The sequence below is a fragment of the Helianthus annuus genome, chromosome 13 (genome assembly GCF_002127325.2).
Source record: "Helianthus annuus cultivar XRQ/B chromosome 13, HanXRQr2.0-SUNRISE, whole genome shotgun sequence".
Taxonomy (NCBI): Eukaryota; Viridiplantae; Streptophyta; class Magnoliopsida; order Asterales; family Asteraceae; genus Helianthus; species Helianthus annuus.
In genome coordinates this window covers 7,723,671-7,741,248 of record NC_035445.2, presented here as the reverse complement: position 1 = coordinate 7,741,248, position 17,578 = coordinate 7,723,671, and the positions used below count along the sequence as shown (strand labels likewise).

Genomic DNA, 17,578 nt, shown 5'->3' with positions numbered 1-17,578 from the left:
CGATATAAATTCGATTTACTTTACGTTTTGTATCAACCGCAATACTTATATAGGTTACATTGCTTTGAACCAAATACATTAAAACACACGTTTTCACATAGTTATCACATGACATATCATTTAAACTAATCCAGTCGATATTTACAACAGATCCACAACATATCGCTCACAAATCATATTACTAGTTAAGACTTTATACTTCATTTCTACGTACCAAACAAACGATCTAACATACAAACTTACCTTGACTCAAGCTAAAAAACTATAATTTTTATTTATTTATTTATTTATTATAAAAAAGAACTAGTTTTTATAAAAAAGGAACTAGTTTCTAGGCCAAATAAAATAAAAAAATTACAGATTCAAAGAAAAATGAGCAGTGACAGCACCAGGTTCGATGTGATGTATTACTGAAGAAACAGACAAAATGCAAAATCAATCCACCATTAATGCTCTTCACAGGTACATTTAAACTCCATTATTGTTATTACTTCATTTTATTTTATTTTACTCTAGAAAAATGTAGTAGGAAGTAGGAAGCCATCAATACTTTCAATTTCTTCTACATTTCAACCCCTTAATGTCTTCTTCAAACGGGTTAGTTAGTTAGTTTCAACACCTCTACATTTTTTTTAACAATTTTTACTTGTAGTTTTGGTCTTCATAAACCCTAAGTTATTCAATGGCGGTTGCAGCTGTTAGTTATTGTTTGAAGAATCATGTTTCCGTTTTCAAGAAGAGGAAAGAAGCTTGGAAGGTGAGGGGTTTCAGTTAAAGTTTATAAATTTAAATATAAGGTTTTATAATTTATTAATGAATTGTTTGTATGTATGTATGTGTGTTTATAATCTTAGATACATGTTTATGTGTTATATGATAAGGGTAAAAATCAGTTTATTACACGGGTTGAAATATTTTTGACCCGTTTACTAAGAGCATTCACATTTGATCCTCACGGTGGTTGTGATTGGAGGGGAGAGAAAATGTTATACACTGGGTTGAAATATTTTTGACCCGTTTACTAAGAGCATTCACATTTGATCCTCACGGTGGTTGTGATTGGAGGAGAGAGAAAATGTTATTGTTCATCGTTAAATTTAGAGAAAATATACACGGGTTGAAATATTTTTGACCAGTTTACTAAGAGCATTCACATTTGATCCCCACGGTGGTTGTGATTGGAGGGGAGAGAAAATGTTACTGTTCTATCATTAAATTTAAATTTAGAGAAAATACTCTTCACCCTTTATATTTTTTTAATATTTTTTATAGTGGTCGATAGTGGAAGAGAAACGATAAAAGTATAAAAAAAATATTATTTAATTAAAAAGAAGAGAGAGAAGATATTGATTTTTAGTATAATTACAGAGATGGAGATATAGGATCAACTGTGAATGCTCGAAAACAACATTTTTTACACGTCAACTAAAACATTGATTTTGACCCGTTCTCTAAAATTGATTAGTTTGACCCGTTTACTAAAAGTGATGAGTTTGACCTGTTTATTATAGTATCTCACTATGACCCGTTTATTAAATCGATTCATGCTACCGAATAGTTTGTTTATTGAAGTAGCTCACTTTGACCCGTTTATTACATCGATCCATGTTACCGAACAGTTTGCAAAAGTTGTTGGCTCGAGATAAGATAGTAAAATGTAGAACTAGATATCCTTATTTATTAGGTAGTTTAGATTTAGATTTAGATTTAGATAGTGGTTATTTATGGATAGTTTGACCATGAAAGAAACTGTTTGACCTAAGAGCAAAAAATAGGGGTGTTCAAGGCCGGGTCCCACCCATAGTTATTATAGCGAGCGCCTAGGCGCAAATAAAGCCCCGGGCCCAACAAATCGCCCTGAGTGCGCCTCACGCCTTTAATAACTATGGTCCCACTGGTTTTGGACGAAAATTCTGGGCAGAACCCGTAACTACGGTTTAGGAGAATGACAAACTAAACCGGTTGGGTTAGATGGGTCGGCCCACAGGCTGGTTTAATGGTTTGGTTCTGATTGGTTGAACCTATATTTGAATTGAGTAAAGTACACGAATAGTCCCTGCGGCTTTCCAAAATTTTGGATTTGGTCCCTGGCTTTTCAAAAATACACAGATGGTCCCAGTGGTTTACACTTTGTAATGCATTTAGTCCCCAACTTTCGCCAAAAGCACATGAATGGTCCCTGTGGTTTGCACTTTGTAACGTATTTAATCCCTAACTTGGACCTCCCGAAACTTTTAGATTTGTTGGCTGGGGACTAAATGCGTTACAATGTGCAAACCACAGGGACCATTCATGTGCTTTTGGCGAAAGTTGGGGACTAAATGCGTTACAAAGTATAAAAGTGCTCCATTCTGGTATATAAAGAAAATGACCATAATATCCATACAAAGATGACACCTACAATGTACTAGGTGGGACTCTTTAGGGGCATTAAGGTCATTTTTTTTAAAATAACCAAAACGGAACGCGTTTTATAACTTTAATGATTAAAACGACATGACAAACTACAATGACTAAATGAACAATAACGAACTTATGAAAATACACTGCTATTTATCGACATCAACCCTTTGTACTAAAATCTCTATAAACCTCTATATAAAACTAAACTTTTAACAATTTCTTGTGATCTGTGATTTATTGGATCAAGTTTTATTTATTTATTTATTTATTTATTTATTTATTTATTTCTGCAGGGTAAAAGTTCAGCTTTCCGACTCTCCTCAGGGCGGACGCAGTCCTATTCGTCACCCCAAACACGCAAACAAATCGAAGGTAACAACTTAAGTTCGCACGTTTTCTATATATACATACATGAATTGATGTTATAAAGCATCACAGACTGATGATGTTTGTGAGTTAATTACTGTTTTCGTCCCTGTGGTTTGTCAAAAATCACTATTTCAGTCCATTAGTTTAAAAATTGCGATTTCAGTCCCTGTGGTTTCACTTTCGTAACCATTTCAGTCCACCTCGTAACCATTTCAGTCCCTGTACTTAACAAAATAATGGATTAAAATGGTTACGAAAGTGAAACCACAGGGACTGAAATGGTTACAAAAGTGAAACCAAGGGACTGAAATCGCAATTTTTAAACTAATGGATTGAAATAGTGATTTTTGACAAACCACAGGGACGAAAACAGTAATTAACTCGTTTGTTTTTATACTTACTTTGGGTTCAAACATAATAGGGTGATAATGTTACAACCGTAACGGTCATCAATGGTTCTGATGACAATAGCCATTGTTCATCCACTGCAACCGGAAATACCGAAGGATGGAGAAAGATTTCAACAAGTGGAGATAAACCGACACCTCGATTCAATGTAACACATTTTTCAATCACCGTTTAAGGAATTTAGTTTAAATGTTTAGTTAAAAGGTGGATAATTTGTGGCCCATTTTGAACGGGTCAATTCAGGTTATGTTTTATAGGTAAAAAAAAAAAAAACAAAATTGGCATGAAAGGAAACGGGTCAAAAATTGCCTAAAGTGTATTTTTAATGTATAAAACCTCTCGGTTAAAACCGAGATAATGTGGTTTTTCTAATATGAATTTGACAAAATAATTATCATTTAAACGGGTCAAAACTTGCCAAAAGTGTATTTGGATAGAATGTGTTTCAGGTCAACCCAATCCGACCCGACCTGCTTTGACTTGTTCCAAATAATTTTGACATGTTACCCAACCCGCCCGAATCCCGACCCACCCATTTTGCTACCTTTAGTGGATCCTATTGACCGGTAAAGATTATCTTTAAGTTGAAAGTGAATGTTTTTACTCTTTGTCCTAAATAGCATGCATCGGCTGTAATCGGAAAGAAGATGATTGTAGTTGGTGGTGAATCTGGGAAAGGGTTATTAGAAGATGTACAGGTACAAAAAAAATATTTTTTTTGTCAATTTTGTCTATAAATTACAGAGTTAATTACATAGTTAGTCCCTGTGGTTTGCACAAAATAACATACTTAGGTACTAATAGTTTAAAATCACCTTCTAGGGTATTAACTTTTCATTTTGTAACGTTTGGAGGTATTAACTTCTAGGGTATTAACATAGTTAGTCCCTGTGGTTTGCACAAATTAACATACTTAGGTACTAATAGAATGTGATTTTAAAACTACAAATAACGTTAATACCTCCAAACATTACAAAATGAAAAGTTAATACCCTAGAATGTGATTTTAAACTATTAGTACTTAAATATGTTACTTTGTGCAAACCACAGGGACTAACTATGTAATTAACTCTAAATTACAAAAAACAAATTGGATTTTAATAATTGCAACTAAGAATATTCTTACCACCAGTCCCAACTTTCTATCTATTTTTTTTTCAAAGGACCCTGTTAAAAAAAGTTAACCAAGTTAGTTTTTTTTGCTGATGTGGACATATGAGGTGGGGAAAAATATTTTTATGTCCACGTCAGCACAAAAAAAAAAAACAAAAAAAAAAGACAAAAAAAAAAAAATACTTTTTTACCTCATATGTCCACGTCATCATCAACATCCACGAAAAACTATCCACGTCAGCAAAAAGAACTAACTGGGTTAAGGTATTTTTAATGGGGTCCATTTAAAATATAGTTAAAAGTCAGTACGGGTGGTAAGAATATTCTCAGTTGGGATTATTATAATCCAATTTGCCATATGTAATTTTATATGATTCTAGCAAGATTCACTTGCTACACTAGTATGTTGATAACATTGTGCTTATTTTTTAGGTTTTGAATTTAGAAAATTATTCATGGACCATAGCTTCATCAAGACTATACCTTTCACCATCTAGTCTTCAACTAAAGATTCCTGCATGCAAGGGTCATTGTTTGGTATTATTTAGCCTTTTTAATCACATGCAAACATTCAAAACTAATATTATTATTAGAGTTAATTACCCGGATGGTCCCTGTGGTTTAACATTTTATCATGTTTAGTCCCCACCTTTTGAAAATAGCAGGTATGCTCCCTATGGTTTGTCATTTTGTTACTCGGATAGTCCCCTGACATTTACTCTGGGGACTATCCGAGTAACAAAATGACAAACCATAGGGAGCATACCAGCTATTTCTAAACTAACTGATATCTACTTAGGGACTATCCGAGTAACAAAATGACAAACCATAGGGAGCATACCTGCTATTTTCAAAAGGTGGGGACTAAACGTGAAAAAACGTGAAACCACAGGGACCATCCGAGCAATTAACTCTTATTATTATTATTATTATTATTATGTAATGATTAACTATCATTTTTTGTTTATATTAGGTTCCTTGGGAGAAAAAGGTGCTTTTAGTTGGAGGCCGAACCTCCCCGCCAAGTGATCGAGTATCAGGTTTTTAACCTTTTTAACCTCACAAGCTCACCGGTTTTCCGTTTTAAATGGTTTAAAAATTTACATTTTTTGTTTACAAAGGTAAAAAAGTTCTATAAATCTTGGTTTTCGCAGTGTGGGCATTTGATGTAGGAACAGAGTCTTGGTCACTTGTAGAGGCAAAAGGAGACATCCCGGTAAAGCTTCAATCATATTCTATGCAGTTAATATCGGTGATATATGGGTTATCGGTCCCCATGTAAAATATCGGTGTCAAATATCGGTATCGATATTATCGGCGATATTGACCGATATCTCACCTATTTTCCCGATATCAGCATGGGCGGATCTTAGAAGAGCTCTGGCAGGGCCACGGCCCGGGCAAGTTTTTCGGCCGTAGTGCTAATTTTCCGCATTTCGATCGAAATTTTTTATATATACTATGTTTGGCCCAGGCTTGCCCGGGCTTTTTTTAGTGCCTGTGTCTTTCGGCCCTGGCACGTTCAACGGGCAAGATCCGCCACTGGATATCAGTACCTTACCTCTTAGTTCTACAATTCGTCTTTCTTCTTATTGCTCCTATTAATGTTTTAAGTCTTCATTCTTAAGTGTTATAAGTCTTAGTCAGTTCCTACTTGCTACAATGTGTTTTGCAAGTTGCAAAAGGTTAATTTGTTAATGGTAGGAGAGTATGCTGAACTATTAATGTTAAATTTGTTCTATATATAAATTCGGCATGATTTTACGATTACTGATATTCCACTGCGATAACCTATATCTCAAATATTGGTCCCTGACCAGTATCCGATTTTTTACTGCATTAACTGCATAGATCATATTTGCTATGGATGGCAAAATGGGCGGGTTGGGTGACAGGTCTAAAAGGGTCGGGGTAACGGGTCAAAAAGGGTTGGGCCGACCCGCACACACTTGTTTAAGGTTTTTGAGGTTTAAAATTAAGAGTTAATTGCTCGGATGGTCCCTGTGGTTTCAAGTTTTTTCACGTTTAGTCCCCACCTTTTGAAAATAGCATGTATGCTCCCTATGGTTTGTCATTTTGTTACTCGGATAGTCCCTGAGTAGATGTTAGTTAGTTTGAAAATAGCAGGTATGCTCCCTATGGTTTGTCATTTTGTTACTCGGATAGTCCCCAGAGTAAATGATGTTGGGGGACTATCCGAGTAACAAAATGACAAACCATAGGGAGCATACATGCTATTTTCAAAAGGTGGGGACTAAACGTGAAAAAACTTGAAACCACAGGGACCATCCGAGCAATTAACTCTAAAATTAATAAAGGTATGAGTAAATTGTCATTTTAGTCCCTGAGTTTTTGTCCAAATTGCCATTTTAGTCCAAATAGTTTTTTTTTTCTCCTGTGGGTCCCTGACTTTTCTTTTTTCTTGCCATTTTGATCAAATTGCCTAACTTAGTCTAAAAACCAGATTATAATCAGGGGTATAATGTTGGACCTTTTGAGGCAATTATAGATTCTGGGAGGCAATTCTGATTGGTCAATATTTTTGGCATTAAATTATTATGAGATTTATAAATTATGTTGTAAACTACCTCTGGTTATCACTACACAACAATTATGCCAAAAATACCCCTGGTTATAACCAGATTTTTAGACCGAGTTAGGCAATGTGATCAAAATGGTAAGAAAATGGAAAGTCAGGGACCCAGAGAAGAAAACAAAACTATTTGGACTAAAATGACAATTTGAACCAAACCTCAGGGACTAAAATGGCAATTTACTCTAAAGGTATTAATATGATTGCGAAACGATATTGTCGTTTATGATATAAACTTGCTTTTCAAATAAAACGGTTTAGAAGGCTTATGCACTTGGATATATAAACAATAAAGTGTTACTTGACCCGTTAGAGATAAAACATAATCCAGTTTTTTTTTTTTTAATATAAAATGGGTAGAAATTGCCACCTCTAATATTTTCTTATTTTAACATCGTTACATGGAATTTTTTATTTAAAGGGCAAATGTAAAAAAATCCCTTACTTTCGCTTTGCATATAAGTCCCTGGACTTTACTTTTGCATTGTTAAGTCCCTCAACTTATAAAAATTCAACAAAAAGGTCCTTCACATAAACTTTAGGCACCTGATCCTTATTTGTTTAAATTTTTTTATAAGTATACATACGGATTTAGTCATGCACAGGACATATTTGTTGAACCGAAGTGTGAGGACCTTTTTGTTGATTTTATAAATTATTAAAATTAAACATGTAAAAATAAACAAGTATCCATAGTTTTTTTTTTTTTTTTTTTTTTTTTTTTTTTTTTTTTTGACATTTGTCCTGTATATGATATTTATAGCAAGAAAAGCTCTTTAGTCTTTACTGACTAAAATTTGTGACACCGCAGATTGCACGCAGTGGTCACACTGTAGTCCGAGCAGGCTCTAAATTAATATTATTCGGAGGTGAAGATAATAAGAGAAGAAAACTAAATGATCTACATATGTTTGATCTTAAATCACTCACATGGCTTCCTCTTCATTGCAAGTAAGAATCTTTCAATACGTGCTTATTTTTATGTACGTGTCGGTATGAATTCAAGTTGATTTATGTTTCGACGTATTTTTTTTTGGAAATAAGTAGGCTTAGATATTATATGATTTTGTGCTTATTTTTATATACGATTTCAGTTGGTCTACGTTTTGACATAAATTTTGTTCTAAAACGAGTCGGGTCAAATATAACACGTTTTCGTTATACGATATAAGTTCGAGTTACTTTATGTTTGGACGCTGCCCATGCTTTAACTTAAAAAGCATAATTTTCTTACGTACTTATTTTTATATATGTGTCGGTACAAATTCAAGTTGGTTAACGCTTTGATGTATAATTCTTTCGCAAAAAGTCAGGTCAAATATAATACGTTTCCGTGCTTATTTTTATGTACGCTTTCAGTTGGTCTACGTTTTGACATAAATTTTTTGTGCTTATTTTTATATACGTTTTCAGTTGATCTAAGTTTTGACATAAATTTTGTTCTAAAATGGGTCGGGTCAAATATAATACGTTTTCATTATTGATTATACGATATAAGTTCGAGTTACTTTATGTTTCGACGCTGCCCAGTCTTTAACTTATGAAGCATAATTTCTTACGTACTTATTTTTATATACGTGTCGGTATAAATTCAAGTTGGTTAACGCTTTGACGTAAATTTCTTTCGCAAATAAGTTAGGTCAAATATAATACGTTTTCGTGCTTATTTTTATATATGTTTTCAGTTGGTCTACGTTTTGACATAAATTTTGTTCTAAAACGAGTCAGGTCAAATATAATACATTTTCATTATACGGTATAAGTTCGAGTTACTCTACGTTTGGACGCTGCCGCAATGCGCCGTACCATTCTTTAACTTAAAAAACATATTTTTCTTAGTATGTATTTTTATGTACGTGTGAGTATAAATTCAAGTTGGTTAACGTTTCAATGTAAATTTATTTCGCTAATAAGTCGGGTTGAATATAATACGTTTTCGTGCTTATTTTTATGTACGTTTTCAGTTTGTCTACGTTTTGACGTAACTTTTGTTCGGAAACGAGTCAGGGGCTCAGGGCAAACATAACACACGTTTTCATTAGACAATATAAATTCGAGTTACTTTACGTTTCGACGTAGTTTAAAACATGACAAAAAGGTCCTTTATAGTGTAGGGACTTAATCTTGCAAAAAACAGAATAATTATCCGATTAAATTATTTTTTTACAACTTTTTAAAAATATTTTGTTAGGGGAGCTGGACCTTCTGCAAGATGTAACCATGTGGCAACTCTTTACGATGATAAACTGCTTCTAGTATTTGGAGGAACCTCAAAGTCGAAATCGTTGAATGATTTGTTTAGCCTTGACTTTGAAACGGTCAGCATATTATTTATTCTCATTACTTTGTCGTATCCAGATATCCACAAGTTTATTTCACCGAATCATAATGATCATTTTTCTCAAAGAGAACATGTTTTTTTTTTTTTTTTTTTTTTTTAATCGACAGATGATGTGGTCAAGAATTAAAATACATGGTTTTCATCCGTCACCTCGAGCCGGTTGCTGTGGAGTTTTGTGTGGAACAAAATGGTATATTGCAGGTGGCGGTAGCAGAAAAAAACGTATGTTTTTTAAAGCCAAAACTTTATGAAAATGGCGGATTCTTTTAAGTTGTATTTTTTTTCGTATGATAAAATCAATAAAAATGCTACATTTTTCTTGTGGGCAAATGTTAAAAAAACTCTATGGACCTTCACTGAATTCAGACACAAGTCCCTTTTATTTTTACATGATTAAATTCCTAAAATTTATAATGTATATAAGAGTAAAGGAAACGCCCCGCTTGCGGTATGCTCATATAATGTATATATGTGTGGGCGCTCGGGGGCAAAAGTGAAAGTGCTCTAATTCTAACGTTATTTTACTAATTTCGTGAAAATAACGTTAAAAGAGGGGATGGTTAATCATGCATCATGTGGTGGCGTTGATAGCCGAAAGACAAGGGGTACATGCACTAATCGGCGTTTGTCTCAATTGCTGAGTGTTATGTGCCTTATGTCCAAGGCTTCATACAAAGCTACTATGGAGCCGGGAGTCTCACTGGAAGCAGCTTCTCTATTCCTACGGGGTAGAGGTAAGGCTGTCTACATCTTACCCTCCACAGACCCTATCTTAGCTTTGCTATTGGTGGGATATACTGAGTATGATGATGATGAAGAGTTAAGTACCTTTTCGTTGAAATTTTATAGGTTTAGGGACTTAATCATGCCAAAGTAAAGTCTAGGTACTCACGTGAATTTAGTGAAAGTTGATAGGCGTTTATCGATATTTGTCCGGTTAAAATAAAACCCTCGAAGTTCAAGATATATTTCACTTCAATTATGAACATAACATCAACTTACACTCTTACTGAAACCTTATGTTAAGAAAAAAAATCATCAAATTGTGTATATTATATTCCTTAATATACTTATGTTATTGCTTTTAACAGGACATGCAGAGATATTAATATTTGATATTTTGAAACTGGAGTGGTCTGTTGTTCACACATCATCCCAACAATCTATCACTACCAACAAGGTATTTTTTTTTTTTTTTTTTTTGACTTTTGATATTTATGATTATAAATTTTCCTTTTTTTTTTAAAACCAACAACTCATCTTATAATACCATATAAAACTTTTTTTAACTTAAGCATTAAATCTAATCTTAAAAATGCCGTTGCGTTAATCGTGTACATCCTTTGGTACTTCAAAACTTTCATATATATCCTTCTGTATTTCATTTTAGCTTGGTAGTTTAACCGGCCAAACATTCGTTACTTACAATTAATAATCTGTTACTTATATTAAATCCCCGTTATGAACTTAGATAATTTCTAGTAACAATGTTTTCATAGGGGTGCTAAGCGGGTCGTGTTCGCTGGTTGCCGGGTTCAACTTGAACCCTATAATTTTAGACGAACCCAAACACGACGTCACGACCAGAACCCGAAAACTGTGTCATACCTATGAATCCGAACACGACCCAAATATATGCGGGTTGACCCAAACACGACCCATTCAAGCCGATTTTTTTATTTTTTTATCTTTTTTTTTTCGCAAATTAATATATTGAAATTAAAATTTTACTACAAAAAAAAACACATGTATATAATACAATTACATTTTAGTTATTAAATTTTATGTCAATTTCTCTTTTTAAGTTATAATTTATGGCATAAAATGCACATCCAATTTAATTTATGTCATAAAAATATTGTAAAAGAATAAAATATAATATAAATGTGTTAAACGGGTCAACCCATCAACCTGACCGGGTTGACACGAACCTGACCCGTTTAGCTAAACAAGTTCGCGGGTTCAACCTAGAACTGACCCGACACATTTAGACTGAACCCAAACCTGGAAATTTCATGTTAGGTTTGTGTCGTGTCAAAAATTCACAACCCTACTTGAAACGGATAAATATGGTATTTTCAATGTTTTGAAAGCATATATATGATTTTATAAAAATTTAGAAGGATGTATATGAAATTATTAACTTTTAGTTTTAGAAAGATAAATGTATATTCCTATAACAGGGCTTTAGTCTTGTGCTTTCACAAAAGAAGGATGCGGAATATTTGGTTGCATTTGGCGGTTTAAAGAAGGAACCTTCAGATCAGGTATAACGGAATCACACAATTTGTAAATATTGTTCATATATAATTTTAATAATAAAATCTATTTTTTTTCCCAAATTTCAAAACTTGAAAAATATACATGTTTGTTATACTTATATTATTATTTGAAATTTTGATGAGGTCTTATTATGTTTTCCAAGTAGGGGTGTAAACGAGCCGGGCCGAGCCCGAGCTCGGCTCGTCATGTTTTTATGAAGCTCGAGCTCGGCTCGGTTCGAGCCTACTTATTTGAGCTCGAGCTCGGCTCGCAAGTAAAACCCAAAGCTCAAGCTCGGCTCGACTCGACTCGTGCTATTTTGAGAACAACCTCAAACGAGCTAAAAGCTCAGCTCGAGCTCACTTCAATATCGCTTAAATACGCCAAAGCTCGGCTCGAGCTCGGCTCTCCCATGCTATAATCATTATTATTATATAATATAAACATAAATAAATTTTTGTTTGGGCTCGTTTAGGCTTGCGAGCTTAAACGAGCTTTGTATTTCAGGCTCGAGCTCGGGCTCGATGAATAAACGAGCTCTAATTCAGGCTCGAGCTCGGGCTCGAGCTCGTTAAAGCTCGGCTCGTTCGAGCTTTTAACCGAGCCGATAACGAGTAGCTCTCGAGCCTCTAGGCTTGTTTACACCCCTATTTCCAAGTATTGTCCATATGTAGAAAATTCAATAACTTGCAAATAATATTATAGGTTGAAATACTAATGTTGGAAAAGAATGAATCAACGAGTCGAAGAATTACATTGACATCTAAAAAATGCTCTTCGTCTACGGGACCCACAAGTGGTCCCGAGAAACAAAGTCTAGCATCCGTAATGGAACATCACGGTTCGGGTAGGAAATCTTTGTCTGAATCTTTGTTAATGGCTTCAAATCCTGGTAACGTTTCACTAAGGAAAGAGCACGTTGATGATGACGTGGCGTTAAAACTAGCAAGAAATTTGGAAGATGAACGTTCCTCATTGGTAACGTTTTTTTTAATTTGTTTTATTTCTTTTATGCCTATTGAATAGTTTCTTATTGGGTTAAGGGGTGTTTGGTAGTTGGAATAATTAAAATTTATAAATATTATTAAAGAACAAGTTGGGTTACTGTATGTCCGTCACGTCACATCGGAGCTACGGTAACTTTTTTTTGTTGATTTTTTTTACTTTGAACCTTTAACTTTCAGTTTTTATACTTACACCCCCTTAATTTTCTAAAACTTTATGAAATGTCATTTCGACCCCCACGAGTTAGTGCTTATTTGTATATATGTAGGTGTCGGTATAAACTCAAGTTAGCTTACATTTCGACGTAAATTCTATCGGTTCAAATATAATACGTTTTCACGCATATTTTTATGTATGTTTTCAGTTGGTCTACGTTTTGATGTAATTGTTGTTTGAAAACGCGTCGGGTCAAATATAATACGTTTTCATTAGACTGTATAAATTTGAGTTGCTTTACGTTTTGACGCCACTGCAACGCGGTACCATCCTTTAACTTAAAAAACACTATTTTATTACGTTTCGACATAATTTTTTTGGGAAATAAGTCGGGTCAAATATAAAACGTTTCGTGCTTATTTTTATATACATTTTCAGTTGGGTTACGTTTTGACGTAAATTTTGTTCGGAAATGAGTCGGGTCAAATATAATACGTTTTCATTAGACAGTATAAATTCACGTTACTTTACGTTTCGACAACGCTGCAACGCGCGGGAGAAATTTATTAATTTTAATGTTTAGATAAAGAGCTTTTGATTGTGCTTACTTAAGATGCATCCTAAACCCCCCCCCCCCCACCCCTAATTATATGTTTATCTCAGCCAATGGAACAGATAAAAAAACATCCAACCACCCAAGAATCTCCTTCCATGGTGGAACCCGAAAACACAGAAAAAGACGAAAAACAAAAGAACGACGACACTGTTGCATTCCAAGAAACCGACGGAAAATCGGGTTCTTTTCCTGGTTCTTCAAGTATTTATCAATCATACGAATTAAAAATTTCGGCTTTAATTCGCAAGAAAGGGAATCTAGAAGGACAACTAGCAGCTGCATTGGCGGGTCGGGAAGCTGCAGAAAAAAACATTTCTTTTGTCGTAAAGAGCCGACAAGAAGCCGAAAAAAGATTAAATGACACACTGAAAGATATGGAAATGATGAAGGAAAAGTTAGTTTTGGTAGAAATGGCGCAAGAAGAAGCTAATAGTTTGTCGAATGTTGTGCATTCTGATCATGTGAAGCTTGAGCATGATGTTGCGTTTTTAAAGGCGGTTTTGGATGACACACAAAAGGTAAATTTAAATAATTTAGTGAGTAAAGTAGACGAATGGTCCCTGTGGCTTACCAAAATTTTGGATTTGGTCCCCAGGTTTTCAGAAGTACACGGATGGTCCCTGTGGTTTTCAGTTTGTAACACGTTTAGTGCCTAGCCAACAAATCTAAAGGTTTTTGCATGTCCAAGTTAGGGACTAAATGCGTTCCAAAGTACAAACCACAGGGACCATTCATGTGACTTTTGGCAAAGTTGGGGACTAAATTTGTTACAAAGTGCAAACCACAGGATCATCCAGTGTACTTCACTCTAATTTAGTTTTAAATTTTGTGATTTTGAACCGTTATTTATGAACCGTCGATGGTGGTTATAAAATGGGTTATCTCTTGTCAAATTAAGTCATTAAAGGGGTTTTTTTTTTGTGTGTTATTTTGTATATTTTATTTGCTGGCAAAAGTTATATACTTTTGAATAAAACAGAAAAAAACTAATAGTGAGAAAAGTTGAGGGGCTAAACTGCTTTTTCAGTGAAACTACATAGTATTTATATATTTTTTTTTTGAAATAACACTACCAAATATTTTTGTATTTTTATGCATAAATGATAAAGCATCCCAAATCATTTTGTTTTTAAACATTATACTAGTTTTTTACTATCGCTGTGTTGCGGCGAACGTGATTTGCTGTTTAGTCTGTATTTGCACGTGATTTGAAATCACTATGAGCGCGTTGCGCACGGAAACCGCTGATAAGAATAAAAAGAAAATATAGAAAAAAACACTAAAAGATAACCAAAACAAAATCAACCAAAAGAGTTGTATGATGATAATGTTGTTCGTATGACACCTGTGGTCAGAGATGAGCAAATGATACTGGGTATCGGTACCGAATTTCCCGAACCAAAAGATCTTAAGTACCAATTCGGTACGACGTTTGGCGTTCCTGGTACCGGTTCGCTACTGTTTTTTACCTTCATATACAGGTACCGTAATTGGTATTTTCGGTACCAGTACCGATTTGGAATTGGTTGGCACCGAGTTCATCCCTACCCCTAAAACTAAAAAAAGAAATCATTAAAAGTTGAAGAAAATCAACAAAAAAAAGTTGCACGATACCGTTGTTGTTCGTACGACAGCCGTGATCAGGTATGAGCAAATGGTACCGGGTAGCAGTACCGAATTTCCCCAACTAAAAGATTTTCAAAATCAATTCGATACCGAATTTTGGTGTTTTCTGTACAAGGCTGGTGTCGGTTTTTACCTTTATGTACCAATAACCGTACTGGTATTTTCGATACCAGTACCGGTTGACAAAAGCTTATCTAACTTAAAAAGTAAAGAATATAATAAAACTATTAAAAAATCATATATATTATTATAAATTTTTCTTATATCTACTGTTCAAAACATTGGAAATTTAATATATAGGAGAATTAGTATTGGAATAATATGATTATTGTACCAAATCTTTTTGTTTCTACATAGTATATTTGACACACTAACTATTTATAAAGGAAAAGTAAAACAAAAAATCTAAAGATTAAAAGTGTTTTGGGTTAAACCAAACCGACCCGTTTTGATATGTACCAAAAGTTTACTTGTATTGGCCCGTTAACCGACATGCTCATTTGCTGTATCTATTACATATGTTTCATGGGGTTATTATTTATATTTTTTTTTTTACGTTTAAAACATGTTAATCAACTTAAAACAGAGACGATTACAGACTAATGACAGGTAGACGAGCAACAAGTTAATTCTAATAATTCTAACAGATAAGAAAAGCAAGAATCAACAATTATTCTAATAATTCTAAAATCACTAATTATTAATTAGTGATTAGCACTTAATAATTAGAGTTGATGATGCTTTTGTGTGTAGGAGTTACAATCAACAAGAGGAGTCCTCTCTGGAGAAAGAGCAAGAGCATTTCAGCTGCAGGTATGATTCTAATAATTCTAACAGATAAGAAAAGCAAAAAGCGAAAATAAAAACAGTAAACAGTGAACAAATTTGGCTAAATATTTGTCAATAGGGGTGCTAAACGGGTCGTGTTCATGGGTTGGTGGGTCCAACCCAGCCAGTACCCGGAAATTTACACGAATCCGAAAATCATGTCAACATTTGAATCCGAACACAAGTAACACGTATATTCTCGGGTTGATCCGAATACGACCCGTTTAGTTTAATCTGAATTTTTTATTTTTTTCGCAAATTAATATTTTAATACTAAAATTTTACAAAATAAATATAACTGTATATAAAAGAATTACATTTTAGTTATAAAAGTTATGCCCGTTTCTTTTTTAAGTTATAGTTATGACCTAAAATACTCAACCAATTTAATTTAGGACATAAAAGTGATAAAACACATTTTGAAAAAAAAAATAAAAAAAATATAAATGGGGTAAACAGGTTTCCTGGTTCAACCTGAAACTGGCCCGAACCTACTTAGACTAAACCAAAACCGCAAATTTCGTGTTAGGTTTGTGTCGTGTCAGAAATTCATACCCCTAGTCAAGCATGTTAAGTATATTTTTGTTTAGAGTGAATTGCAAGTTTTGTCCTTTATCTTTAGGCTATTTTGCAAGTTTTGTCCTTTATGTTTAAATTTGACGAGTTTTGTCCTTTATGTTTAAAAATCAAGCACGTTTTACCCTTTGGGCCTTAAAAATCAAGCACGTTTTGTCCTTTATGTTTAAAAATCAAGCACATTTTGTCCTTTATGTTTAAAAAATCAAGCACGTTTTGTCCTTAAAAATAAAGCACGTTTTGCCCCAAAGGGTAAAACGTGCTTGATTTTCAAACATAAAGAACAAAACTCGTCAAATTTAAACATAAAGGACAAAACTTGCAAAATGGCCTAAAGATAAAGGACAAAACTTGCAATTCACTCTTTTGTTTATTATGAATGAATGCGAATGTGTATGCAGGTAGAAGTTTTCCATTTGAAGCAAAGGCTACAATCAATGGAGAATCGAACACCAACTCCTAGAAAACCATTTCTTGGATGATTTAATTTGTTTTGTAAGATGATAAATTCATGATGTAAATTTTTACTCCAACCATCAAATCTGAGGCTAGTATTGAATTTATTTTAGTTTTGAGTAAATTACACTTTCTACTCCAACCATCAAATCTGAGGCTAGTATTGAATTTATTTTTAGTTTTGAGTAAATTACAAAAATCGTCTTTTATGTTGACACCAGATTGCAAACTATGTCCTTTATCTTCAAAAGAGTAAACTGCCATTTTGGTCCCTGTGGTTTGGACACTTTTGCCATTTTAGTCCAAATCTCAAACATTTTAAATCTGGGTCCCTTGGTTTCACTTTTGTTGTCATTTTGGTCCAAAAAATGAAATCAGGTAGATTCCCCAAATTAAACCCTGATTTTTGTCCTTTTCCCCAAGGGTAGTTTAGTCATTATAGTTTTATTATAACTCATTATTAATTAAAAACAAAAAAAACTAAATAAATCAGTTGTCATCTTCCCCAAATGAACCCAAACCCTAATTCCACAAATGCAGAGATCTCCACCACCGCCACCTCCTCCCTTCTCACCACCGCCACCACTACCTCCTCACCACAGCCGCTACCACCACCTCCTTCTCACCACAGCCACCATCTCCTTCTCACCACAACGTCACTGTCACTCTCTCTCCCTCTCTTCCGATCACTCTCTCTCTTCCAAAACCCACAACCAAGATCCATCTTCCAAAACATCCCACAGCTTCCGCCGCCACTTCTCCGACGCCATACCACCCCCTTGCCCCGCCATTCTCACACAACAGCAAGAGTGAGGAAAATCGACCG

At 34.2% G+C, this 17,578-nt stretch overlaps 1 protein-coding gene across 6 annotated transcripts; it reads left to right on the top strand.

The window, feature by feature from the left end:
• Nucleotides 1-485: 485 nt before the first annotated feature.
• On the top strand, nucleotides 486-16,894 carry LOC110897408 (acyl-CoA-binding domain-containing protein 6). Of its 6 annotated transcripts, none has more exons than XM_035981913.1 (17): nucleotides 486-597; nucleotides 696-757; nucleotides 2,694-2,775; nucleotides 3,194-3,328; nucleotides 3,801-3,878; nucleotides 4,726-4,830; nucleotides 5,267-5,333; nucleotides 5,448-5,509; nucleotides 7,698-7,837; nucleotides 9,078-9,204; nucleotides 9,335-9,449; nucleotides 10,319-10,407; nucleotides 11,411-11,494; nucleotides 12,195-12,467; nucleotides 13,326-13,784; nucleotides 15,646-15,705; nucleotides 16,698-16,876. In XM_035981913.1, the coding sequence occupies exons 2-17, from the start codon at nucleotides 720-722 to the stop codon at nucleotides 16,776-16,778; spliced, it is 1,995 nt and encodes a 664-aa protein (XP_035837806.1). In that variant the 5' UTR covers nucleotides 486-597; nucleotides 696-719; the 3' UTR covers nucleotides 16,779-16,876. The 6 variants fall into 6 exon arrangements, with proteins under 6 accessions (XP_035837806.1, XP_035837807.1, XP_035837805.1 ...); XM_035981912.1 differs by having other exon boundaries at nucleotides 489-597; nucleotides 13,314-13,784; nucleotides 16,698-16,894; XM_022144159.2 differs by having other exon boundaries at nucleotides 490-597; nucleotides 2,697-2,775; nucleotides 13,314-13,784.
• Nucleotides 16,895-17,578: the final 684 nt, after the last annotated feature.

What these genes read in the sequence shown, in the direction of transcription:
- LOC110897408 (XM_035981912.1), top strand. Translation starts at nt 720, where the DNA reads ATGTTTCCGTTTTCAAGAAGAGGAAAGAAGCTTGGAAG. An exon ending in TTAGCCTTGACTTTGAAACG is followed by an intron (nt 9,205 to 9,334) that starts GTCAGCATATTA and finishes TTTAATCGACAG; the next exon opens with ATGATGTGGTCAAGAATTAA. An exon ending in TTTTGGATGACACACAAAAG is followed by an intron (nt 13,785 to 15,645) that starts GTAAATTTAAAT and finishes TTTTGTGTGTAG; the next exon opens with GAGTTACAATCAACAAGAGG.